This window comes from Bubalus kerabau, chromosome 15, assembly GCF_029407905.1.
Source record: "Bubalus kerabau isolate K-KA32 ecotype Philippines breed swamp buffalo chromosome 15, PCC_UOA_SB_1v2, whole genome shotgun sequence".
Lineage (NCBI taxonomy): Eukaryota > Metazoa > Chordata > Mammalia > Artiodactyla > Bovidae > Bubalus > Bubalus kerabau.
In genome coordinates this window covers 22244962-22271154 of record NC_073638.1, presented here as the reverse complement: position 1 = coordinate 22271154, position 26193 = coordinate 22244962, and the positions used below count along the sequence as shown (strand labels likewise).

General features: G+C 41.6%; 1 protein-coding gene across 1 annotated transcript in view; it reads right to left on the bottom strand.

Moving 5' to 3' along the window:
- Window positions 1–22831, bottom strand: part of DLAT (dihydrolipoamide S-acetyltransferase) — a 35171-nt gene extending 12340 nt beyond the window's left edge. Inside the window, exons 1-11 of the mRNA XM_055547983.1 lie at window positions 22339–22831; window positions 21747–21848; window positions 20790–20914; window positions 20491–20644; window positions 17662–17788; window positions 15301–15488; window positions 13889–14042; window positions 4269–4336; window positions 3138–3230; window positions 2670–2777; window positions 1721–1836 (exon numbers count right to left, since the gene is read on the bottom strand). Of these exons, the coding sequence (XP_055403958.1) occupies window positions 1721–1836; window positions 2670–2777; window positions 3138–3230; window positions 4269–4336; window positions 13889–14042; window positions 15301–15488; window positions 17662–17788; window positions 20491–20644; window positions 20790–20914; window positions 21747–21848; window positions 22339–22617 (1514 nt within the window). The 5' untranslated portion in view covers window positions 22618–22831. The remainder of the gene's footprint in view (window positions 1–1720; window positions 1837–2669; window positions 2778–3137; window positions 3231–4268; window positions 4337–13888; window positions 14043–15300; window positions 15489–17661; window positions 17789–20490; window positions 20645–20789; window positions 20915–21746; window positions 21849–22338) is intronic.
- Window positions 22832–26193: the final 3362 nt, after the last annotated feature.

The window sequence follows — 26193 nt, the reverse complement described above, 5'->3', positions numbered from 1 at the left end:
GATGAAATTAGTTTTGAAGAAGACAACATGCAAATCCTGAAAATGCTCCCAGTGGCTGAAGAATAATCATATGCTTTTGATGTAATGTAGGAATCCTATATACCCCACTTAGTTTAACTCTCTGACTGCCTTGTGGACTAAGTACTGTTTTAAGGGCTGGTTGGCTCTTGAGGAACCCTTTCAGAACACTGCATGGAATACAACATTATAAACCGCCCTGAAAGTCTGTGTGTGTTTTTAAACCAAACCTAAAAAAGCTGTTAACAGCCACTTTGAAGTATAACTTATTTTAGAAGCATAGTTGTAAACATGAGAATAACTTAATTGTAGATCCCTTTTAGCTCTTTTGTAATTGCAAAATTATATTTTGCTGCTGTTATATTAGAATAATTTTAAATGTTATTTTGAAATAGAAATGTGCATTTTAAGTGCTAATGCAAAGGTAAATGAAAAACACTTTTAAAATGTGTGCAGTATCTTCATTTTCTCTAAAAGAATCATAAATTAAATAAATTGCCTATAATGGAAGTGATCTATGAGCAAGCTGGTTTGGTCAGACAGTATGCAAACTTTGGTATACCACAAACTTTACTTTGCTGTACTGATGAAATTCTCCTGTCTAACCTGAATTCACATTCCATGGTGATAATATGGTAAATGTAGTGTTATTAAAGTAAGTGAACACATCAAAAAAAAAAGAAAGAGAGATATGAAAAGTAAAATTAGTCACTCAGTCGTTTCTGACCCTGTAACCCCATGGGCTACAGCCCACCAGGCTCCTCTGTCCATGGAATTCTCCAGGCAAGAATACTGGAGTGAGTTGCCATTTCCTTCTCCAGAGAATCTTCCTGACCCAGGGATCGAACCTGGGTCTCCTGCATTGCAGGCAGATTCTTTACCATCTGAGCCACCAGGGAAGCCCAAAGAAATATAAAGGTAAATACCAAAAGAAATTATAGTTTAAATAAAGGCTGTGTTGGCCTCTTGGGAGTGGATCTCAAACAAAGGCCGAGCAGGTCACCATAAGCCACGAATTAATATTATAAAGTATATACTGTTATTGTAATAAAAATTAAATTAATAATACAAAACCATCTATGTAGTAGAAAAAGGCTAGACTGAGTCAGAATCCTGGTTCCAATCCCAGTTCTGCTGCTTACTAACATATGAACTCAGGGAGTAACTCAACTTACTGAGCCTGTTTCTTCATCTGGAAAATAGGAGTAAAAGCACCTACCTCATAAGGTGGTCCTAAGAATTAAATGGGACAACATGTGAAAGACACTAAGCACAATGCCAGTCACATGATACCGTAATATTAACAAATACTGCTTTTTTGGTTTTGTTTTCAATTTTGCCACCACTAAAGTTTAGCAGAACTAATTGGTGAACAAAACCATCTCAATCCTGCCTTGTGAGAGTCATTATCAACTTAATTATACATATCTGTACACTCATCTCCCTTCCCGGAACTCTTAAGCATCTGCAGTCTTTACTGATTAAATTTAGCATGGTCTCAGAAACAGTTTTAAGTTGTTTTGCCCACGGAAATCATCTCCCACTCTGTATTGTTTCTTCTTATTCCCTACACTCCTACTTATACATTAGACAACACACAAAAAAACCTGCTCATGTGTGTGTATATATATATATATATAGATAGATAGATAGGCAGATAGATAGATATAGAGCACACCTTCCCAAAAAGGGTTATACTTACTGTCTTATAACCGTGTCCATCCAAGAAGAATTTGCTTCAGGAACTTTTAAACATGCCAAAGCTGAAGCTTTTATAATGAAGTCATTGATGGAAATTTTACTTTTTCCTTCTAACATCTGCAAAGGAAAGAAATCATTATAGTTTCTTAAATTCTCTTCTCGAAGACTGAAACTATATAATCTTGAGAAGGTGGGAGGGGATGGATATACAAATGTCCTGAGGTAAAAAGGATGAAAAGAAACCAAAAGTTGTTTCTTTTTCATCTTTTCTAACATAGACCATTACAACTGTTAAATTTCCTGCTAAGAGGTGCTCTCGAAGGCAATGGCACCCCACTCCAGTACTCCTGCCTGGAAAATCCCATGGACGGAGGAGCCTGGTAGGCTGCAGTCCATGGGGTCCTTAAGAGTCGGACACAACTGAGCGACTTCCCTTTCACTTTTCACTTTCATGCATTGGAGAAGGAAATGGCAACCCACTCCAGTGTTCTTGCCTGGAGAATCCCAGGGACAGGGGAGCCTGGTGGGCTGCTGTCTATGGGGTCGCACAGAGTCGGACACAACTGAAGCGACTTAGCAGCAGCAAGGGGTGCTCTAGGTGCATCTGTAAGTTACAAAATAACTAAGCACTAAGTAGGTATGAAGACAAAGCAAACACACTGTTTCTTACCTACCCGAAGAGACCCAAGTAGTCTCAAAGAATCATAATGACTATGTTAGGCTAAAATGGATCCATGGCAAAGTCGACTTTAATGATAAGCTTTAATCAAGGGTTAGAAAATGAAAATTCTCCAGGATATTTTCTGCAAGTTAAAATTAAGATGACATCCACTTTCCATCATCAACTGGCATTTATAACAAAATACAATACAGCGACAAAAATGTAAATATTCAGTGAGGGAAACCAAGATTTTTAGAATTTATAGAGGTGGAATTTCCAGACCTTTTACCTTATTAAGTTCTTTCCGTACCAACAAAACTTCTCCCATATTTACATCAATAGAAAGGTAATAATGAGGTATGGTTTGCTTAGATTGCATTAACCGCTGTGCAATGACCTGAAATCAAAAGAGATTAAAAAATCAATTATCTTGAGTTGAGATGAGACGTTATCTATTCAGGGCTCTGTTTGCCCCTTTATCCTGCTCCCTGGTGATGCTTACCCAATATATTATTAGAACTGAAAGATGTAGGACTGTAGCACAACTTAGCCCCTGTAATACTATTTAATTAGAACACAGGGTTTGTGTATTCTAAGAATTCAACTGGCCAAACCAAACATCTACTAAATGAATCATCAAAGATCTACAATTTTAAAAAAGTCTCTTCTTAGTGTTTTAAACTATGAATACAACGGAACAATCAGAGTAAAGATGCCCCCAACAGCTTGAGGTCTGGAGTTATGGTAATACTCTTACTCGGCGAATGTTGCTGATTGGGATATCTGTGAAGACACCTGTAGGAACTGGAGCCACTCCTGGACTTGGGGGAGGCACGGCGGCTGCTGGAGTCTAGAGAGAGGTAAAAAGGTTCTTAGTAACTGTGGCTTAGTCTTAGCATCAGCAAGTGTGAACTGCTGTTAGTGATTCTTTTACAGATGGCAAAGTAAAAGTTAAAGGGCTTATAGAAAAATAACTATTTCTATCCCAAGGGAGCAAAAGGGACTCAGATCTGGACTGTGCTTGTTTAAAAGTTGTTTTTAATTTTCATACTTGGAACTGGGTAATCATATTTTAAGTGTCATTTTTCTATGACTAGTTTATATCAAAACAATTTTTTTTGCACTATTCTCCTCAAGAAAAACAAAGCATTCTTAAATTGAAAAGATTGAGATAAATACAAAGAAGGTATTGTATTTTCTTGAATAGTGTCAATAAAAAATAGCAACAAATCTTTCATTTTAAAGCAAACATCTAAATAACTAAATCATTATCCTTACTTATAGCTGATTATCTTAGCACCTTTGCTGATCAGAGTTGACTATGTGGATTTAATCCCTCTGTGGACTAATTAACTACCTAAAACTCAAATCCAAGTCAAGCATGCTTTTAAAAATAGTGTCTGAGTGAGATAATATGTTAGGAAAAATTTAGTACCTCTACTCAAAAAACAAAAACAATTTTGAAGGATTTCAATGTAGTATAGCATCTTTGGGGCTTCAGCCTCATAGCTCAGTTGGTAAAGAATCTGCCTGCAATGCAGGAGACCAGGGTTAAATTCCTGGGTGGGGAAGATCCTCTGGAGAAGGAAATGGCAACCCACTCCAGTATCCTAGCCTGGAGAATCCCAGAGACAGAGGAGCCTGGCAGGCTGCAGTCCATGGGATTTCAAGAGTCGGACTGACTTAGCAACTAAACCATCACCGTAGCATCTTTGTATATGAATAACAACACATTCATACTTATGTATTGTCAGCCAGTAAAATCAGACAAAGAAAACACAGCACTGATTAAGCTATTTCACTCACTGTATGCAAGGGTCTAACAGGCTGGACAAAGCACTCTGCAGAGGAAACTGCAACCAGAATTTAAAAGCCAAATAGAACTCACAGGAGCAGCTTTAGTAGGCACAAAGGAGTCAATGTCCTTCTTGATGATTCTGCCATCTGGTCCTGTCCCTGGAGGAGACACAGAAATACCACATATGTGAGAGTGAACCACGGATTCCTCAAGGAAATCAGCACTGTGATCCAGAAGTACAAGCTCCTAGAGGTTCTCTACCACAGAGCCTCTGATGGGGCCACTGCCTCAACCGTGCCCCTTAAACATTTCTCTAAAAAATACCAGCTTCAGTCACCTCCTCTTGGTTAGCTCCAAAACACCCTTTCTTAACTCTGAAAAGATCTCATTTCGGTTCTACATTCATTTGATGTTAAAGAATTATCTTTCTGCAGACATGATAACAATTATTTTGGACAAATCAGGTAACTTTTTTTTACCATGAAATAGCATGAATAATTTTCAAATGCAGTGATCTCATCTTTTAGAATCATTCAATCCATATGTGGTCTCCATCATTCACAACTTTCTCATAGCAACCAAGGCTCCATACTGGCTTGTGTTACGAGATTATGAAGGAAAGAGCCATCACATTACACATGAAGAAAGATCTTCAAAGTTCTCCCAACAAGGCTTAGTTTTACTTTCATTCAGTTTGTTTCCTCCTCCCATTCAGGCCCTCTTAGGTTTAACATTACACTTAAGTAGATAATCCTGAATCTTAATTCTAAGGAGATTCAGTATTAAAATACCCTTTACCCTTGCACACTTCTAAAAAAATGTGGTCAAATTGATTCATCTTCCTCCAAAGAATGCCTTTTAAAAGGATTCTTGTGTGCAGTTCGTCCCAAGTCCTTTCCTTCATTTTGAAAACTGGTTGGCTAAGACTGTATTACCAGGAGCTTAGAACAGAGGCAGCAGTACTATGAGATCCCCCTCAGTATAAAGGACAGAAACCATAACCTTCCTTTGCAACCAAGGCTGATCTCGACCCTGCAGTTCCTCAAGATGAGGAAACTGCAGGACCTGTCTTATGCTAATCTTCACCCACCCATAAGAACTCCCTATTAGGAGTTGGTAGAAATCTTTGAAATTCTTTTGCCTATCTCCCTAGGAAGGAGTAACAGATAGTCATTAGGCAGTATAGTATAAAAGGAAGAACACTAGACTAGGAGTGAAAAATGTAGGGCTGCTGTCAAATATAAACTAGACAGATGACTACAGTCACTTAATCTCATCTGCTCTTTAGTCTCATTTGTAGAATAGATTATCATACCAGCCCCTGCTCATGGGTATGTCATGAAGATAAAATGGGACAGTGACATGAGAATGCTCTGCATCAAAGCAATATAAACTATAATGTGGGTAGCTCTGAGACAAATCAAACTCTGAACATCAGGGTTTAGGCTTTCAAAACAGTTTCTCCCAAAATGATCACATTTTGGTCAAATTTAGTGAGCAACCTGTCCCTTGGGAAGGTGGTGGGGTGAGGATTGGAGATTGAGTGCAATAACCAATGGCCAATGATACAATCCGGCTTTCCAGGTGGCGCAGTAGTAAAGAATCTGCCTGCTAATGCGGGAGATGGAAGAGATGTAGGTTCGATCCCTAGGTCAGGAAGATCCCCTGGAGAAGGAAATGGCAACCCACTCCAGTATTCTTGCCTGGAAAATTTCATGGACAGAGGAGCCTGGCGGGCTGAGTCGGACATGACTGAGCAACTGAGCACACACATATAATGGTACAATCAACCACACCCCTATAAAAATAAAAAGGGGCAACCACGCCCCTATAAAAATAAAACTCCTGAACCAGGCCTGGAGAGTTTCTGGGTTGGTGAGCATATTAATGTGCCAAGCGGTGGTGCTCCCACAAGGGCACCCACACTCTCTTATGCATCTCTTCCATTTGACTGTTCCTGAGTTGTATCTTTTACAATAAATAGGCAACAGTAAAGTGCTTTGCTGAGTTCTGTGAATCATTCTAATGATTATCAAACCTGAGGAGGAGGGTCTTAGGAACTTCTGGTTTATAGCCCACGGAAAAGAAATATGGGTGGTCCCCAGGACTCGCAACTGCCCCCTGAAATGAGGGCAGACTTGTGGGACTGGACCCTTTAACCTGTGGAGTCTGATGCTAACTCTGAAGAGTTAGTGTCAGAATAGGATTGAACTGTTGGTTAACCGGGTGGTGTGACAGAACTGACTGATGGTCTGGAAAAAAACATTACATTTCATGTTAGACTTGGGTGTCAGAAAACACTAACTGCTGATCCTCTCAGCTCACTTATTTTAAACCATTCCTTCCACCCACTGCAAACTTTCTTCCACTTCATCAAGACTGACTCCTCCACTCCCATCATCTGTTGTCAGCCTCCTGTCTTCACCTCCTCCCTACCCAGGCTACACTCCACGGATCACTGTTGCCATCGCTGCCGGGCAAGCTCTGTAACACATGCCTTCTCAGTGCCAGCACCACAGTTGCTGAATATTGCTGGGAGAAACAAGTACACACCTAGCTGACTGACCGTGCCATAAATCAGAGACATAAACCTAAAACAGACTCACAAAACTACCCAGGAGATAATTGTTTCTTCTGAAGTCATTTTCACAATCTCAGAGAACAGTATTTCACACTCTCTAACCTCAAACCTTCCCACACTAATTCTACCACAGGTCCCCTCACTTTATACATTTTTGGCCATGCTGAGCAGCTTGCAGGATCTCTGTTCCCCAACCATGGATTGAACCCCGGCCACAGCAGTGAAAGCACCAAGTCCTAACCAATAAACCACCAGGGAACTCCTCGCTCACTTTATATTTTACTGAACAAATAGCAGCAACCAGAGAGGTTCTACCCTCCTCTGCTGCCACCAAACCTATAAAACCACCCCATATTCTCTTCCCTCCTATAAAAACAAACTGTCCTAATACCTACCCAAGAGCAATTTCATCCCCTTTTACATCTAAGAACTTTGTTCCTTGCCATATTATTCTGCATCATCAATTTATCCCTTTCTATTGGACAACTGGTTCTCAACAAGGCAATTTTGCAGTTTTGCCAGGGGGGCGTCTGGCAATGTTTGAAATGTTTTTTTGGTTGGTACAAGTGGGGGATGCTACTATCATGTAGCAAGTAAGAGCCAAGGATGCTGTGAAACATGCTACAATGCAGAGGAACCTCACCCTCACTCTGCCAGGAAGAACTGTTATTTAGTCACTGAATCATGTCTAACTCTTTTGCCACCCCATGGACTGCAGCACGCCAGGCTCTTCTGTCCATAGGATTTCCCAGGCAAGAATACTAGAGTGAATTGTCATTTCCTTCTCCAGGGGATCTTCCTGACCCAGAGATTACAACCATGTCTCCTGCATTGGCAGGTGCATACTTTACCACTGAGTCACCAGTTCAGTTCAGTTACTCACTCATGTCCAACTCTTTTCAAACCCATGGACCACAACACAACAGGCCTCCCTGTCCATCACCAACTCCCAGAGTTACCCAAATTCATGTCCATTGAGTCGGTGATGCCATCCAACCATCTCATCCTCTGTTGTCCCCTTCTCCTCCTGCCTTCAATCTTTCCCAGCATCAGGGTCTTTGCAATGAGTTGGCTCTTTGCAATAGGTGGCCAAAGTATTGGAACTTCAGCTTAAGCATCAGTCCTTCCAATGAATACTCACGACTGATTTCCTTTAGGATGTACTGGTTGGATCTCCTTCCAGTCCAAGGGACTCTCATGAGTCTTCTCCAACACCACAGTTCAAAAGCATCAATTCTTCAGTTTTCAGTTTTCTCTGTAGGGCAACTCGCACATCCATACGTGACTACTGTAAAAACCATAGCTTTGATTAGATGGACCTCTCTTGGCAAAGTAATGTCCCTGCTTTTTAATATGCTGTCTAGGTTGGTCACAACTTTTCTTCCAAGAAGCAAGTGTCTTTCAATTTCATGGCTGCAGTCACCACCTGCAGTGATTTTGGAGCCCCCAAAAATAAAGTCTGTCACTGTTTCCACTGTTTCCCCATCTATTTGCCATGAAGAGATGGGACCAGATGCCAGGATCTCACTTTTCTGAATGTTGAATTTTAGGCCAACTTTTCACTCTCCTCTTTCACTTTCATCAAGAGGCTCTTCAGTTCTTCTTCGCTTTCTGCCATAAGGGTGGTGTCTATTTCTCCCAGCAATCTTGATTCCAGCTTGTGCTTCATCCAGTCCAGCATTTTGCATGATGTACTCTGCATATAAATTAAATAAGCAGGGTGACAATATACAGCCTTTCCCAATTTGGAACCAGTCTGTTATTCCATGTCCGGTTCTAACTGTTGCTTCCTCATCTGCATATAGGTTTCTCAAGAGGCAGGTCAGGTGGTCTGGTATTCCGATCTCTTGAAGAATTTTCCACAGTTTGTTGTGATCCACAGTCAAAGGGTTTGGCATAGTCAATAAAGCAGAAATAGACGTTTTTCTGGAACTCTCTTGCTTTTTCAGTGATCCAGCAGATGTTGGCAATTTGATCTCGGGTTCCTCTCCCTTTTCTAAAACCAGCTTGACCATCTGGAAGTTCATGGTTCACATACTGCTGAAGCCTGGCTTGGAGAATTTTGAGCATTACTTTACTAGCGTGTGAGATGAGTGCAATTGTGCGGTAGTTTGAGCATTCTTTGGCATTGCCTTTCTTTGGGATTGGAATGAAAATGACCTTTTCCAGTCCTGTGGCCACTGCCGAGTTTTCCAAATTTGCTGGCATAGTGAGTACAGCACTTTCACAGAATCATCTTTTAGGATTTGAAATAGCTCAACTGGAATTCCATTACCTCCTCTAGCTTTGTTTGTAGTGATGCGTCCTGAGGCCCACTTGACTTCGCATTCCAGGATGTCTGGCTCTAGGGAAGTGATCACACCATCGTGGTTATCTGGGTCATGAAGATCTCTTTCGTATGGTTCTGTATATTCTTGCTACCTATTCTTAATATCTTCTGCTTCTTTTAGGTCCCTACCATTTCTGTCCTTTATCGAGCCCATCTTTGCATAAAAAGTTCCCTTGGTATCTCTAATTTTCTTGAAGAGATCTTGAGTCTTTCCCATTCTATTGTTTTCCTCTATTTCTCTCCACTGATCACTGAAGAAGGCTTTCTTGTCTCTCCTGGCTATTCTTTGGAACTCTGCATTCAGATGGGTATATCGTTCCTTTTCTTCTTTGCCTTTCACTTCTCTTCTTTTCATAGCTGTTTGTAAGCATCCTCAGACAACCATTTTGCCTTTTGGCATTTCTTTTTCTTGGGGATGGTCTTGATCACTGCCTCCTGTACAACGTCACAAACCTCCATCCATAGTTCTTCGGGCACTCTATCAGATCTAATCCCTTGAATCTATTTTGTCACTTCCACTGTATAGGCATAAGAGATTTGATTTAGGTCATACCTGAATGGTCTAGTGGTCTTCCCTACTTTCAATTTAAGTCTGAATTTGGCAATAAGGAGTTCATGATCTGGGCTAAGTCAGCTCCTGGTCTTGTTTTTGCTGACTGTATAGAGCTTCTCCATTTTTGGCTGCAAAGAATATAATTAATCTGATTTCGGTATTGACCATCTGGTGGTATCCATTTGTAGAGTCTTCTCTTGTGTTGTTGGAAGAGGGTGTTTGCTATGACCAGTGCATTCTCTTGGCAAAACTCTATTAGCCTTTGTCCTGCTTCGTTCTGTACTCCAAGGCCAAATTTGCCTATTACTCCAGGTATTTCTTGACTTCCTACTTTTGCATTCCAGTCCCCTTTAAAGAAAAGGACATCTTTTTGGGTGTTAGTTCTAGAAGGTCTTGTAGGTCTTCATAGAACTGTTCAACTGCAGCTTCTTCAGCATTATTGGTTGGGGCCTAGACTTGGATACTGTGATATTGAATGGTTTGCCTTGGAAACGAACAGAGATCATTCTGCCATTTTTGAGGCTGCATCCAAGTACTGCATTTGGATTCTTCTGTTGACTATGATGGCTACTCCATCTCTTCTAAGGGATTCTTGCCCACAGTAGCAAATATAATGATCATCTGAGTTAAATTCATCCATTCCAGTCCATTTTAGTTCGCTGATTCCTAAAATGTCAATGTTCATTCTTGCCATCTCCTGTTTGACCACTTCCAATTTGCCTTGATTCATGGACCTAATATTCCAGGTTTCTATGCAATATTGCTTTTTACAGCATCAGACTTTACTTCCATCACCTGTCACATCCACAGCTGGGCGTTGTTTTTGCTTTGGCTCTATCTCTTCGTTCTTTCTGGAGTTAGTTCTCCACTGATCTCCAGTAGCATATTGGGCACCTACCGACCCAGGGAGTTCATCTTTCAGGGTCCTATCTTTTTGCCTTTTCATACTGTTCATGGGGTTCTCAAAGCAAGAATACTGAAGTGGTTTGCCACCAGAGAAACCCACAAACAAAGAATTACCTGGTCAAAAATGTCAGTAGTGCCACAGCTGAGAAACTCTACACTAGGCCTGTTCTGCTGCTGCTGCTGCTAAGTCGCTTCAGTCGTGTCCAACTCTGTGCGAGCCCATAGACGGCAGCCCACCAGGCTCCCCCGTCCCTGGGATTCTCCTGGTAAGAACACTGGAGTGGGCTGTCATTTCCTTCTCCAATGCATGAAAGTGAAAAGTGAAAGTGAAGTCGCTCAGTCGTGGCTGACTCTAAGCGACCCCATGCACTGCAGCCCACCAGGCTCCTCCATCCATGGGATTCTCCAGGCGAGAGTACTGGAGTGGGGTGCCATGGCCTTCTCCAATGCATGCAAGTGAAAAGTGAAAGTGAAGTCACTCAGTCGTGGCTGACTCTCAGCGACCCCATGGACTGCAGCCCACCAGGCTCCTCCGTCCATGGGATTCTCCAGGCGAGAGTACTGGAGTGGGGTGCCATTGCCTTCTCTGAGGGCTGTTCTACCACCACTCATTTTCTAAAGCCCAGTCTTGAGCTCATATCCTCCCGAACGGTACATCTCTATTTTTATGCCTTCCTTTGCAGCAAAAGCTCTTGACTAAGTTGTCCACAATGCTATCTCCACTTCTTCATTCACTTTTCACCCTATCCAGACTGTCACTGCACGTATCTTTTGAAGTCGCTATTGTTGAGTCCTCATATCCAATCCCTAACTTCTGTTGATTCTGCCACAAACGTATGTTGAGGCTGTCCATTTCTTTTCCATTTCTATTCTCATCACCTTTGTGTAAACCACCGACTCCAGCAACATTTTAACAGACACTTTTGCTTTCATTTAATCCATTTGCACAGAGCAGCCAAAACAATCTTTTAAAAATATAAATGATTTTCTGCCACTTCTTCATTTTAATTTTCAATGGCTTCCTGCCCTACTTGAAATAAAATTCAAACTCTATCATAACCTGTAAAGTCTTTTATGTTCTTACCCCTGAGTTTCTTTCTGCCCTAATTTCCTACCACTCTGCTCACTATGCTCCATTAACACTGGCTTCCTTTCTTTGCCTCAAACACACCGAGCTCTGTCCCCTTCAGGCTGGTCTTTGCCCAGAATGCTTCTCTTGCAGTTCTTCACATGGTTGGCTCATAGCTGACTCCTCATCTTTCAGGTCAGATCAAATTTCACCTCGTCAAAAAGATCTTCCCCAACCATCCTGTCCAAAAGTGGTCATGCGTGCATGTGTGTGCTGTGCTGAGCTGTTCAGTCGTGTCTGACTCCTTGCGACCCCATGGACTGCTGGGATCCTCTGTCCATGAAATTGTGCAGGTAAGAATCCTGGAGTGGGCTGCCATTTCCTATTCCAGGGGACCGTCCTGACCCAAGGATTGAATCTGTGTCTCCTATACTGGCAGGCAAATTCTTTCCCACTGTGCCACCTGGGAAACCCATGACATAGAGTTACCCTGTTTGTTACTCCCTACCATAACCCTGGTTTATTTGTTAGCATTCAAATCATATTATTTAATAAGCTATTATTATCACCATAGCTAATTACCTATATTTGCTTTCTACGTACAGGCACTGTTATTAACGCATTTAATCCCAACAAGCTATAAAGTATTATTTCTATATACAAATAAAGAAACTGAGACAGAAAAGGGAACACACCTAGTGTTCGACAGAGCTGGGGTTTAAAATCTAAGCATTCCAGCTCTAAAGCCAATACTCTTAACTACTATGTTATAATCCCTGTCCATTTACTTCTTTACTGTCTGTCCCATGAACAAGTGTTGGATGCACAGACAATACTCAATGAATATTTGTTTAAATAAATGAATCACTTAACTCTAACTGCATAAGAATACTGAGATTTTTTTCCACATAAATATTACCTAAGGCAGCCAGTATCACTCAATATCCAACAAATGATCCTCATTTACTTGTTTAAATTCTTCAGATATAATTATTAACCCAGTCCTTCCTCCCCTTAAAAATGTTTTCCAACTTAAATTGCTATCCCTAATCATACATACATAAAGAATGGCAATATATTAGGGAAATGACATTAAGATGGAAAAAAGGGTCTTTTTACAAAAATTCTCTGAGGTGAAACAGTGATAACTTCTGTCCCCGTATCTTTGGGAACTGGCTTGCTTTCAAACCATTAAAACAACAGTCTGCAGACAGTGATAACCAACAATGATTGCTCATAGCTGGAAAACTGCAGAAGTAGCCATTATTTTGAGTAATTAAAGATGGCAGAACATCAAAACAGAAGGAAGTATAGGGTAGTGGGAAGAATACAGATTCCAAAATGAAACAAATCTAGATTTGAATTGCAACTTTACTGCTTAACAGAACAAGAGATCTTTCAAGAGTCTATTTTCCTATCCAAAAAATATGAGACGATAATTCTTACTTCAAGTGTTATGCAAATTAAGTCTGGTAATTAAATGACTAGCCATCAAACCAAGCTCCACAAACAGTAATTTCTCCCACCCCTTTCCAAAGTATATTAATTACCTTACATTAAATTTTAGCTTAAAACATTTAAATGCCAGCCAATAATAATAACATGAACAAAATTACTATGTATGGAGTATTACTATATTCTAGATACTGTTCTAAGCCCTTCACTTATTTTATTGGAAACTATTATCTCAGTTTTACAGATGGAAAAACAAAGTAACTCATGAAAAGTTACATAGAAAGTGATAAAGCCAGGATTAAACCCTAGATGGTCTGATTCAAGAGCCCATGCTCTTATCACTAAGCTACACATTGTCTTTGGGAAGGAAAAGATGAGTAAGACATTTTCCTTTGCCCTCAATAGGCGTTAGTTCAGTTTTATATGAATTTTATTATTTTAAGTCATTTCAAGTCATCCCAACTTCATGTTGTGTTTTGAGTATTGCTACATTCACTCAGCCTAGCACTAATACAGATTTCTTATCACATAATCAAGTACTGTAACCCAGCTTTGCTGACCACATCATACTTTCACCAACAATTAAGCAGTTCCCGTTAATAGAAAATGAAAAAAGCTATCTAAATTATACAGGTAGACCTTAGACAGACCAAGCAAAGCACAGGAAGTTTTCCTGCTCCGTCAGTTCCCTCCCTCATCCTTCTCCCTACTTCCCCAGGTAAGACAGCTCTATATATTAATAGTTGTGGTTGTACTCTCTGGTCCTAAGGAAGAAACTCAATTTTAGTAAAACTCCATTCCATAGAAACAGACGTACCTTTAACTTGTGTAAGGTCAATCCCTTTCTCTGCTGCCAACTTCTTCGCAAGCGGGCTAACAAACACCCTTCCCTTTGGTCCAGCTGGAGCGGCTGGCCGGGGGGCTGAAGGTGGAGGGGCTACAGGTTGGGGAGCTGGAGGAACAGGGGCTGCCTTTTGAAAAAAGTTACAAATTGTTAATTCACCACTGAAAAGACTAGTCTGAAAGATTAACAGCTTATAGCTAAGTCAAACCTATTTTAATTATATAACTTTTGTCTTTTCTCCAAAGGTTAAATGCTCATTTTTCTTGCTTAACCAACATAATACAGCAACATGAATACAATAACATTATTTTAACAAAGACAGAACAAAGTCAAGTTCTCTAACTCCATGATTAATACAGAGAGGCACTGAATTTAATTCTGGTGACCAGTATATAACATCCTTATAGCCTTTCTTCACTTTAATCTCTTATCTCTATTTTCTTGTCCCTTTTTTATTCTCATTCTCTTATTCACCTACATGGTTTTTACTTAACCTACTTCCAAAATAATAAATTATTCTAGAAGATTCCATGTTGAAAACACATTAAAAAATAAACCAATACTACTACTTGCCAGCTCCCCATAAATGTATGGAAGTCAGAAATCAAAGTTTTCTCTGACAGAACTGTGTATCTAGTCTAAACTCACATGATTCTACACCTGCAGAAGTCTTATAGCGTGACTGCTGCCTGGAATTCATATGAGTTCATGTTATAGGTATATAGTATATGGTGGTGGTTTAGTCACTAAGTCATGTCTGACCCTTGCAACCCCATGGACTGTAGCCTGCCAGGTTCCTCCGACCATGGGATTCTCCAGGCAAGAATACTGCAGTGGGTTGCCATTTCCTTCTCCAGGGGATCTTCCTGAGCCAGGAATCGAACCCGGGTTTCCTGCATTGCAGGCAGATTCTTTATTGACTGAGCTACGAGGGAAGCCCTCGTATATAGTATATAGCAAAAAACTAAATTCTACGCAAAATAAGCCATTCACGTCAAGATTCCCATGTGTTACAAATATAAGCTTGATCTACTATAATATGGGAATACCAAGAGGACCGACAAAGACTACAAATTCTATAGAAAATGGGTGACGAAGCATTACCTTCCATATGTATATCTACACCTAAAGCATAAAAAGATCAAGTCACCTCAGTTTTGTTCTCAACAAGACTCAAGAAAGCAGGGAAAAGAAAAATTATAAGAATCAAACTATTGACCGTTATGTGAACAGTGCCGTCCCATGCACCCTGAGGGTCTCCATAAATGTTAACTATCTCCTTCCTTAGTCACAGACTCTTAGCACTGGAAGGAACCTAGACTATCACCCCTTAATTTAGAGATGAATAAGGTAAGTGGTTCCCTCAATTCTAGAAGCATACCTACCGGAGATGGGATAGGTGGTGGTGCTGGTGGTTTTAAATCAGTTACTTCAGCTGGCCGATAGTCAGCAAATGCTGGTATATCTGCCTCTTTTTCCACAATGATACAGAGCGGGGTTCCTAGAGGGACATCTCGTGTGCCTTCAGGGATCAGGATTTTTGCCAGGTAACCTTCTTCCTGTACTTCAAAACCTTAAATAGAAAGAAAAAACCATTATGGAACTTAAAGGACTCTACTAGCCTACCAAATTCAAAGCACAATTTTGTTTTTTTTTTCTTCAAAGCACAGTTTTTAAGTAAAAGGTTCTTCAAAGTAGCTATATAACCTTTTACAAGCTATTTAACCTGTGTCTCAGCCTCTTTACCTACAAAATGGGAACAACAGTACCTACCTCACAGGGCTATTACAAAAGTTAAGTGAATTAATATTTTCCAAGCACTTGGAAATAGTGCCTAAAACAAAGTAAATACTACCTAATACAAAGTAAATACTACCTAATACAAAGTAAATACTAATAAATATTTGTCAAGTAAAACCCAAGAGGTTACACAGTGGTTAGCTCTGAATGTTTTCTTTAAAACATCTCCAAGGGCTGCTCTGAGCAGACCCACAAGACTCCTGAGATGGCATCAGTTGTACTGCTAAAGAACAGAACCACATGGTTGTTAAATTAAAAGAGCTACTACAGTTGATAGTGATGCATCTTTGGAACTTTTCTGAAGAGGTCATACTTGGTATTACACCAACTATTTCAATATGAAGAAATACAGCATTACTATGGAGATTCAATGGTGTTGACAACTTTACTCAGCTACTGCTTTTCTTTTTTTGGCTGCACCATGTGGCTTCTGGGATCTTAGTTCCCCCACCAGGGACTGAACCCCGGGCCCTTGGCAGGGAAACCGTGAAGTCCTAACCAATGGACCACCAGGGAATTCCCAGCTACTGCTTTTTTTTTTTTTTTACAAGGAACTCAAATACAATGGATTCCAAAAGTAAAACTGAAAGGAGCCACTGTAGAGGACATCTTTTGCCTTCCAGATCTCAGCTTTCTGTTGGGCTGTGCCTCTCCCTGATGAACACATCTTTGATGAATCCTTTTATTTCCCAGCTGAGAATTAATATCCAATACAAGACATATCAAAAGAAAAGGCTCCATGGCCACTACGGAGTTTATAGAGTTTGACCAAGGTTAATACGTCTCTAATGACCAGTTTCTAGAATACCACTCTCAACAGCAACATTGGTAATCAAGTTAAAATGCAAAATACACCTATTTTGCCAGGGCTTTTCTGTTTCTTTTTAATAATCTTTTTAACAAACAGAATAGGGACGTCCCTGGTGGTCCAGCGGTTAACAATCTGTCTTCCAATGCAGGGAATACGGGTTCGATCTCCAGTCAGGGAACTAAGATCCCACATGCCACAGAGCAACTACGCCTGCCACTGCAACTGCTGAGCCCGTGAGCTCTAGAGTCCATACTCTAAAACAAGCCTGAGCACTGCAACTAGAGAGAGCCTGTGTGCTGCAACAAAGACCCGGGCGGCCAAAAAACAAACAAACAAAAAAGAACCCTTTACTCTAATAAAATTTTATGGGGGAGAGCACAATATGCTAAAAGATAAAACAGAGAAGTGAGGGAAGGGGGCAAGTACAGTCCTACTGTCTAAGTCTCCTTGACCCCAAGGTGCCATCACGGAATCATGGGGTGTGAAGAACAAAATCCGAAAAAGACCACTGCAGAGGATGCCCAGAAGCTCCTATTGCATCTTTGAGGACTGGACAGAAAAAAAAAAAATTATCTACAGGTATCCAGATATAGTATGGCAAATATTAATTGTCTAGAGGGGTTTTTTTCCTAAGCATAAAAATAAATCAGATAGTCAATAAAAGGAAATGTGATACGATATCTGAACAAGTAGTATATACATTTCATCAGTCATTCTCATATACAACAACAATTGAAACCCTACTTTCAAGTTTTCCCTCAAAGTCATCTGAATTTCTTCAGTATTTTCCTGCCTTTGATGTTATTTCCCCCTATTTCTTCTTTTTTCCCCCTTGACCAGTGTGAAGAATGTCAGTTTGGATACAGCTTCTCAGTAACATAAGGCTAATAATTAAACTCTGGCCTAAAAATTATCTCCAAGCTGATACAGCTGTGATTCAATGACAGTGCAGTTTGGAACCAACAGATCCAACTATGCAACACTTTTGTTTATGAAAATACTCTGTTCCAGGAAATTAATCCCAAGAATTAAAATTTTTCATGTTATCACTCAGTCATTATAGGATAGGATGGCAATCCTCTTCCCTTCCTGGAAAACTCAGTGTCTCAACCATTAAGAGCTGAAGAAATCTCACCTATAGTGGCCTTGTCAGTCTCTATCTCTGCCAATAAATCTCCTTCATTTAGCTTCTCACCCACTTTTTTTTCCCATCTCTGAACTGTGCCCATGGTCATGGTGGGAGAGAGGGCAGGAAGAAGCACCTGTAGAAACAAACACATATTTTATTATTTCTCAACACTAGGATGCTTTTGACACAACGGCACTCAGGCAAGCAAATAGCTTTATGGAATGACAGGGACTGTGACAATTCAAATTCCCATCTGCCTGGTGCTCCCACAGCAGCAAAAGCCTCGTGCTTCAATAGTATCCCTACAGGTAAATCCTTCAAGTCTCAAGCTTTTATAGTGCCAGTGATACTCTGACCCACCCTCCAAAGTTAAAAACCATGGGCAGAGGGGAAAGATTTCTTTCTAGACGGCTAAAATTAATTCTTCAACAATATCTAAACATAGAACTTCTCATCTTCCTCAACACTTAGATTAAGCTAGAGGTTTTTCATCTTCATAGAATGACCTCAGACTTTTCCACTAAAAGTTTACTGTGTGCTTTATTGAAATCTACCTTTTCATTCAGAGGAGACTGAATTTCTCCCAAACTCCCTGGATAATACTTGATTACATTTTTAATTATTTATTTTTGGCTGCCCTGGGTCTTCACTGCTGTACACAGGGTTTCTCTAGGTGCAGTGAGCAGGTGCTACTCTCCAGCCACAGTGCACAGGCTTCCCACTGGAGAGGTTTCTCTTGTTACAGAGCATGGGCTCAAGGCACGCAGGCTCAGTAGTTGTGGCACGTGCATTTAGTTGCTCTTCAGCATGTGAGAATCTTCCCAGACCAGGGATTGAACCTGTGACCCCTGCAGGCAGATTCTTAACCACTAGTCCACTAGCGAAGTCCCTCCCAGGTACTTTTTCAAGATAAAAAACATATTAAGAATTGTTCGGGACTTCCCTGGTGGCCCAGCGGTTTATACTCTGTGCTCCCAATGCAACAGGGCACAGGTTAATCCCTGTATGGCGAACTAAGATCCTGAATGCCATATGGCATGGCTGAAAAAAAACCCCAAAACAACAACAAAAACCTAATCTTACAATAGTCACTTCCACCCGAGTAAAATCTAAAACAACAGATTGGCTAATCTAAATTAAAGACTGCTTCCCTATTTATATGGCTTGTATGTTCACTGAATTTGGATGCTCACTCAGTTATGGGTTTTGTTTGCTATCTTCTTAAGTCTTTTGCATCTAATTAACATAAGGATTGTGCTGAGAGAAAAGTCATTTTAGTGGATGATGTCTCAGGAAGCTGTGGGGAAAAAAGTAAAACAAAACTTAGAGCTCTTGACCTTCTCGGTGGTCCAATGGTCAGGAATCCGCCTGCCAATTCAGAGGACACGGCTTCGATCCCTGGCCTGAGAAGATCCCACATGCCTTGGGGCAACGAATCCCATGCGCCACAATCACTGAGCCCATGCCCTAGAGCCCTCGAGCTGCAAGTACTGAAGCTCCTGTACCTACAGCTCACGCTCTGCACCAAGAGAAGTCATCACAATGGGCAGCCCAAGCACCGCAACAAGAGAGCAGTCCCTGCTCACCACCATTAGAGAAAGCCTTCTCTTGGCAATGAAGACTCAGCACAGACAAAAAAAATTTTTGTAACTTTTTTTAAATTAAAAAATTTAAAAAAAATTGCTGAACAGGATGGAATAAATGTGTGAACTGACCACCAGGCAAAATTTCATCATGAGTGAATGTTAATAAAAGACCAGGGTATAGAACACGATGCCCCAAGAAGAAAATTATCCCTATACAAAAATTTCTACAAATAAACTAAGAGAAGGAAAAGTTCTAGTCTTAATCCTTTAGGAAAAAAACACAGCTGGCTTTTATCCATTTTCAGTATCCAAAACACACAAATATACATGGGATAATCCTAATATCTAATAAACTAATCAGTTTCTTAGAAACTGATTTAGTTAACAGAATCAACAGTGACTATATTTACCACCTTCAGCTTTGCTGTAATGCTATTATATATGTCTGTGCTGAATCGCTCAGTCATGTCTGACTCTTTGAGACCCCATTGACTGTAGGTAGCCCTCCATACTCCTCTGTCCATGGGGATTCTCCAGGCAAGAATACTGGAGTAGACTGTCATGCCCTCCTCCAGATTATATATGTCTATTTGACACTTATTCTTTATTGTTGGTCTTTTCTAAATACTACTGGATTATTTCACTTACTCTGAGAAAACACTACATGTCAAGGAAAAACACTAATTGGGGGCTTTTATTCAATAGACAGCACTTGGGGCCTACTAAAAAAACTCTATTTAGACAGAGAGTAGATATAAGTGGGTTTCCCAGGTGGTGCTAGTGGTAAAGAACCTGCCTGCCAAGGCAGGAGACATAAGAGACACAGGTTCGATCCCTGGGTTGGGAAGATCCCCTGAAGGAGGACATGGCAACCCACTCCAGTACTCCTGCCTGGAGAATCCCATGGACAGAGGAATCTCTGACACGACTGAAGCGACTTAGCACAGCAAAGTACAGATGTAAGCACAATCCTCAAAATCCGACATGATATTCTTGAATGAAAAGGACCAAACATTATCCTACCTGCTACATGGAGGCTGAGAAAGGTTAAAAGAACTATCCAAGTACACACATCTGGAAATAACCACTAGAATAAATGTTGTCAATTTTCATGTTTAAATCTCTATTTACTTTCAAATGACAAAAACCAGCCAGGTTTAATGCCAGTTTCCAGGATGCAACTCATCTACGAAAAATAATGAGTAAATAATACATTTTCTAGAGCAGACACCCAGAGGCTGAGCCTCACCTGCATGTGAGTAGGATATGAGCTACCAGGAGCCTGAGCAGAAGGTGCAGGGGATGGAGCGGGGGCGGCAGGGGTTGGTGCCGGGGCTGCTGGTGGGGCAGGTGCTGCTGAAGAATCCAGTGTGTAATTTTTAAAGGCTTCAACATCTTCAGGCCTAAGGAAGAGAAAGAATGTGTAAGTATAAGGGGGTTATAAAGCGGATGTATCAGCCTTAGAAGCTTTTAACTAACTCCTCAGTTCTGGGTTAAAATACTCCACTTAAGCACCTGACTTTCACAGTTTCCCCCGGTACTACTCACTTTTCAACTGTGATACAGATGATTGCTCCAACTGGAACATCTCTGGTACCTTCAGCAACAAGGATCTTTGCCATGTAACACTCCTCCACACTCTCAAATCCAACAGTAGCTTTATCGGTTTCAACCTTTTAACACAAAAGTAGGAGCTTAGGCTTCTGCTGCCGGTATGAAGTTTATTAACTTGTGTCTAAAATCATACAGTTCAAAGTGAAGTAAGTCAGAAAAAGAAAGAAAAATACGTGGAATCTAAAATGGCACAAATGAACTTATCTGCGAAATAGAAATGAACTCACAGAGAATAGACTTGTGATTGGGGGGTGGGGCAGGGAAAAAACAGAGTAGGATTTGCAGATGCAAACTATTACATACTGAATGGAGAGCAACATGGTCCTACTATACAAGGAACTACATTCTGTATCTGTGATAAACCATAATGGACAAGAGTATTTAACACAACATCGTAAATCAATCTTACAGCAAAAAAAAAAAAAAAAAATCATACAGTTCAACAGTGAAAATAAAGCCTCTATCACAGGTTTGAAAGAATTACTATTAAAAACACCCAGGCTAAAAATCAGTTTGGTTAGCTGCAGCTAACTTGGCTAACCAATCTCTCATATCAGACTGTAAAAAACATCTAAGTTTCTTATGCGTGCTAAGTCGCTTCAGTCCTGTCCAACTCTGTGCAACCCCATAGATGGCAGCCCACCAGGCTCCTCCATCCCTGGGATTCTCCAGGCAAGAATACTGGAGTGGGTTGCCATTTCCTTCTCCAATGCATGCATGCATGCATGCTAAGTTGCTTTAGTCATGTCTGACTCTTTGCGACCCCATGGACAGCAGCCCACCAGGCTCCTCTGTCCATGGAATTCTCCAGGCAAAAAGGATAATTACCCACTCAGAAAGTTAATGCTCCATTTAGCTAAGCTAGTCTCTTCTAACTCATTTCCAACTTACCTCTGCAATTAGTTCACCCTCATTGATTTTTTCTCCTTCCTTCTTTTCCCAGCGGGCTATGGTGCCTGCCTGCATTGTAGGGGACAGTGAAGGCAATGGAACCTAGAGGAGAAAAGGGAGAAATACTCAATTTTAAGAGCTACCTAACTCTCAATCTGGTGTACCACTTCGTTCAATTCAGACTAATTTAACGCTGAGTCTGAGTCCCTTCACACATTGGGCAATGGGCTTATAAAAGGATTTCCTAACATCAGAAGCTCTCAACCAGAAGGACAGGCCTTCCGCTCCGCTGTTCTGGGTGTTTCTAACAGCATGTACTCAGCAGACATCCCACAGACCGCCCCAGGCTTGGCGCTTTTTGAACGGAACCGGTCAGGAGAAGGAAGCCTGCAGCTCCTTTTTCAATGGAATAGGTCAGGAGAAGGAAGCTCAAGAGCTAGAGCAAAGCTGGGTAATGGAGAAGGGACAGTGACAGAGTATACCTGGAGGGGGGCGGAGACGGAGGATCATCAAGACCTCTAAGGAAGGATCCCAAGCCAAGTCTGCCGTGAAGGACAACGGGGTCCCGCGAAGGACAGGTTCTGGGGCTTACCTTCTGATGCGGGGGTAGGCTATACCAGCGGCGGCTAGGCGATCCCCAGAGCTGCAGCAAGACGCGATTCCGCGGTGTGGCCCAAGAGACTGGGCTCCAGCCGCAGAGTGCCCGGACCCTGCCATACCCTGGGGTCTTGCTGCTGCAGCGAGCCAGAGCCGAGCCAGCCTGCGGGGTCACGCACGGAGCTCCCGGCTCCTCCCGAAAGGCCGTCCACCGAGCCCCGAATCCCGCCCGGGGGGCTGCATTCTGAGCCCGTCGCGCACAGACGCGCCACATAGTGCCACGGCCCCCACACCCCAAAACCAACGCCGTCTCCGGAGTGACCTCTCCAAGAGCAGCGCGGCGTTGCCGTCAGCCGCGCAGCGCGGCCGCAAGTTGTCGTAAAACGGGCTGCGAAGCCTCGCCCTACCCGCTCCGCGGACCAGAGAAGCGGTGAACGTACGGTCTTTCTCCAGGAAATGAGGGGCTGAGGGTGACCCAGAGCGGGTCGGGGCGGCTACTATAGAACGACGAGGGGCAGGGGCGTTCCAGCAGGCCGAATCTGGGAGGATTAGGCGTGGGGAGGAGTGGAAAGTGGTGCGCTCGGTGGCGAAGGCGTCTCTGGGGCGGGGGGACAGGACCCGAGCGCCGTGACGGGCGCGGTCGAAAGGGCGGGGCCTAAAAAGGCGGCGAGAGCGGGACTGCGGGAGGTGAAGTGGTCAGAGGTGGGCTGAGGGGCCTGGCCCCAACCTGAGGAAAGATGGGAGGGGGCTCCCGGCCCAGCCGGGCACCGGGAGCCTGCGGCCGTGGGGCAGGTCTAGGCGCTCCGGCGGAGGGCCGCCCGAGGGGGCATCTGTGCTCGCCGGGCACACCCCCAGCCTCAGCATACCCTGTGGCCCCCAGGTTTGGGGCCTCGCTCCGCGCAGGCTGTCAGATCAGATCAGTCGCTCAATCGTGTCCGACTCTTTGCGACCCCATGAATCGCAGCACGCCAGGCCTCCCTGTCCATCACCAACTCCGGGAGTTCACTCAGACTCACGTCCATCGAGTCAGCGATGCCATCCAGCCATCTCATCCTCTGTCGTCCCCTTCTCCTCCTGCCCCCAATCCCTCCCAGCATCAGAGTCTTTTCCAATGAGTCAACTCTTCGCATGAGGTGGCCAAAGTACTGGAGTTTCAGCTTTAGCATCATTCCTTCCAAAGAAATCCCAGGGCCGATCTCCTTCAGAATGGACTGGTTGGAATCCTTGCAGTCCAAGGGACTCTCAAGAGTCTTCTCCAACACCACAGTTCAAAAGCACCAATTCTTTGGCGCTCAGCCTTCTTCACAGTCCAACTCTCACATCCATACATGACCACAGGAAAACCATAGCCTTGACTAGACGGACCTTTGTTGGCAAAGTAATGTCTCTGCTTTTGAATATGCTATCTAGGTTGATCATAACTTTCCTTCCAAGGAGTAAGCGTCTTTTAATTTCATGGCTGCAGTCACCATCTGTAGTGATTTTGGAGCCTAGAAAAATAAAGTCTGACAGTTTCCACTGTTTCACCATGAAGTGGTGGGACCGGATGCCATGATCTTCGTTTTCTGAATGTTGAGCTTTAAGCCAACTTTTTCACTCTCCACTTTCACTTTCATCAAGAGGCTTTTTAGTTCCTCTTCACTTTCTGCCATAAGGGTGGTGTCATCTGCATATCTGAGGTTATTGATATTTCTCCCGGCAATCTTGATTCCAGTTTGTGTTTCTTCCAGTCCAGCGTTTCTCATGATGTACTCTGCATATAAGTTAAATAAACAGGGTGACAATATACAGCCTTGACGAACTCCTTTTTCTATTTGGAACCAGTCTGTTGTTCCATGTCCAGTTCTAACTGTTGCTTCCTGACCTGCATACAAATTTCTCAAGAGGCAGGTCAGGTGGTCTGGTATTCCCATCTCTTTCAGAATTTTCCACAGTTCATTGTGATCCATACAGTCAAAGGCTTTGGCATAGTCAATAAAGCAGAAATAGATGTTTTTCTGAAACTCTTGCTTTTTCTGTGATCCAGCGGATGTTGGCAATTTGATCTCTGGTTCCTCTGCCTTTTCTAAAACCAGCTTGAACATCAGGAAGTTCATGGTTCACATATTGCTGAAGCCTGGCTTGGAGAATTTTGAGCATTACTTTACTAGCGTGTGAGATGACTGCAATTGTGCGGGCTGTACTGGGTGACAAAGATTCAAGTTCAGGTTTGTAGCCCAACAGGAAACGGGATGAATAGGTTTTCCAGCCAAATGGTGTGAAGGGCAGCTGAATGGAAGCTATATCCCCACCTTCAAGAGTGCTGTAGCGGGATTAAGCATCTTCTCTGAAGAAAAAAAGTTTACAAAACGAATTTCCGATTTTAATTTGCCATAGAATCCTTTCCAGTTACATCTATTACACTTCTACTGCCAGCTTATCATCCTGTAATTGGAAAATAATCTCATTTCTGAGCTGAGGGTGGCATTAGACTAGAGGGAAACGCATGCTGTATTTATATCTGGTTAAGTCCCCAGTATACAGATGGTCATTGAACATCAAGAACATAAGGAAACCAACATTTGAAAACATGTTAAACTTTGCAGGTAATTAAACGTTTGGAAAAATAAGGTAGCCAGAAGGCACTATTTCATACCTACTTAAATTGGAAACTTTAAGTTAAAAAAAAATTTTTTTTACTATCTTTATAACAGAAAAAGAATTGGAAAAAATCTATCCAAAAATGAGGAAAAGATTAAACAAGTACAGCTGTCTAACAGAATGATATGCAGGGAGTACAACTGAGAAACAGAATTCCCAGATTAAATGGAAAGGCATACTTGAAATAATATTAAAAGTAGAGCAATTATATTGTTAACAATTATGTAAAACTACTTATGAATAGCAATTGGAAGAAATAATGGAAGAAGAATTGTGATTAGTGAAAGGGTTTATACTGTATAAATTATTTAAATGTTTTAACAATTTTGAATTGGCTAAGATACCTTACTACAGTCTTTCCACTCCGTTTGAATTTAATAACTGCATCTAAATTACTTTAAGTTAGCCTTTGTACTAGATGATCTTCAGTTTGTTGTTCAGTTACTTAGGTAGCCTTACTTATGCCTTGTTTTTTCATTTTTCTGTGCATAGCAAGTTCGCATTTTGAATATACTTTTGATAGATGTAGCTAAATCATGGGAGAGCATAGGTGAAACAGTCCAGGAGTGGTTAGTTTACTTCAGAGGTAAGCTGGGAATAATTAGGTTTTTCAAATAAGCCCTCTGAGACTTGTAGAATATTACTGATATCGAATGGGTGAGATGTAAAAACGAAGTAGTTGGTAGTGAAAGTCCATTACATATTTAACATAACAATGGAGTAACCCAATTAAAATGGCTTGTGATTAATAGTTGAAAATAATGTAATTGGAAGGCAAATGAAAGCACCCAGGGCTAAAACTTTAGATATATAAAACCTTTAAAGTAATAAATAAAGGCTAAGTTTTAGGAAAGCAGCTTTCAAATTAATTTGGAAGTTCTGGTTCTTTTATACATTTCTGAAAGCCTCAGTGCTTTTTGCTTTTGCATTGGAGATTGTTTTGTCATAGAGTCTTGGGTTCTTACTTGTTTTCATATTTACATAAAATGTCAAAAGAAGTGCTAAATAAATGAATCTTCTTTGATTGTATAACCTATTTTGCACTTATACTAGAAATACCAGTAGTGATATCTGCAGCAATAAAGTAATCCTATCTCCACTCCCCAAGTAATGAGTAAACATGCTACCAGGGAGATCACTTGAGGAAATTTACTTTCACTAAATGTGAATGGCTTTCTTGATTAATTTCAGTTGATAATAAACACAAGTG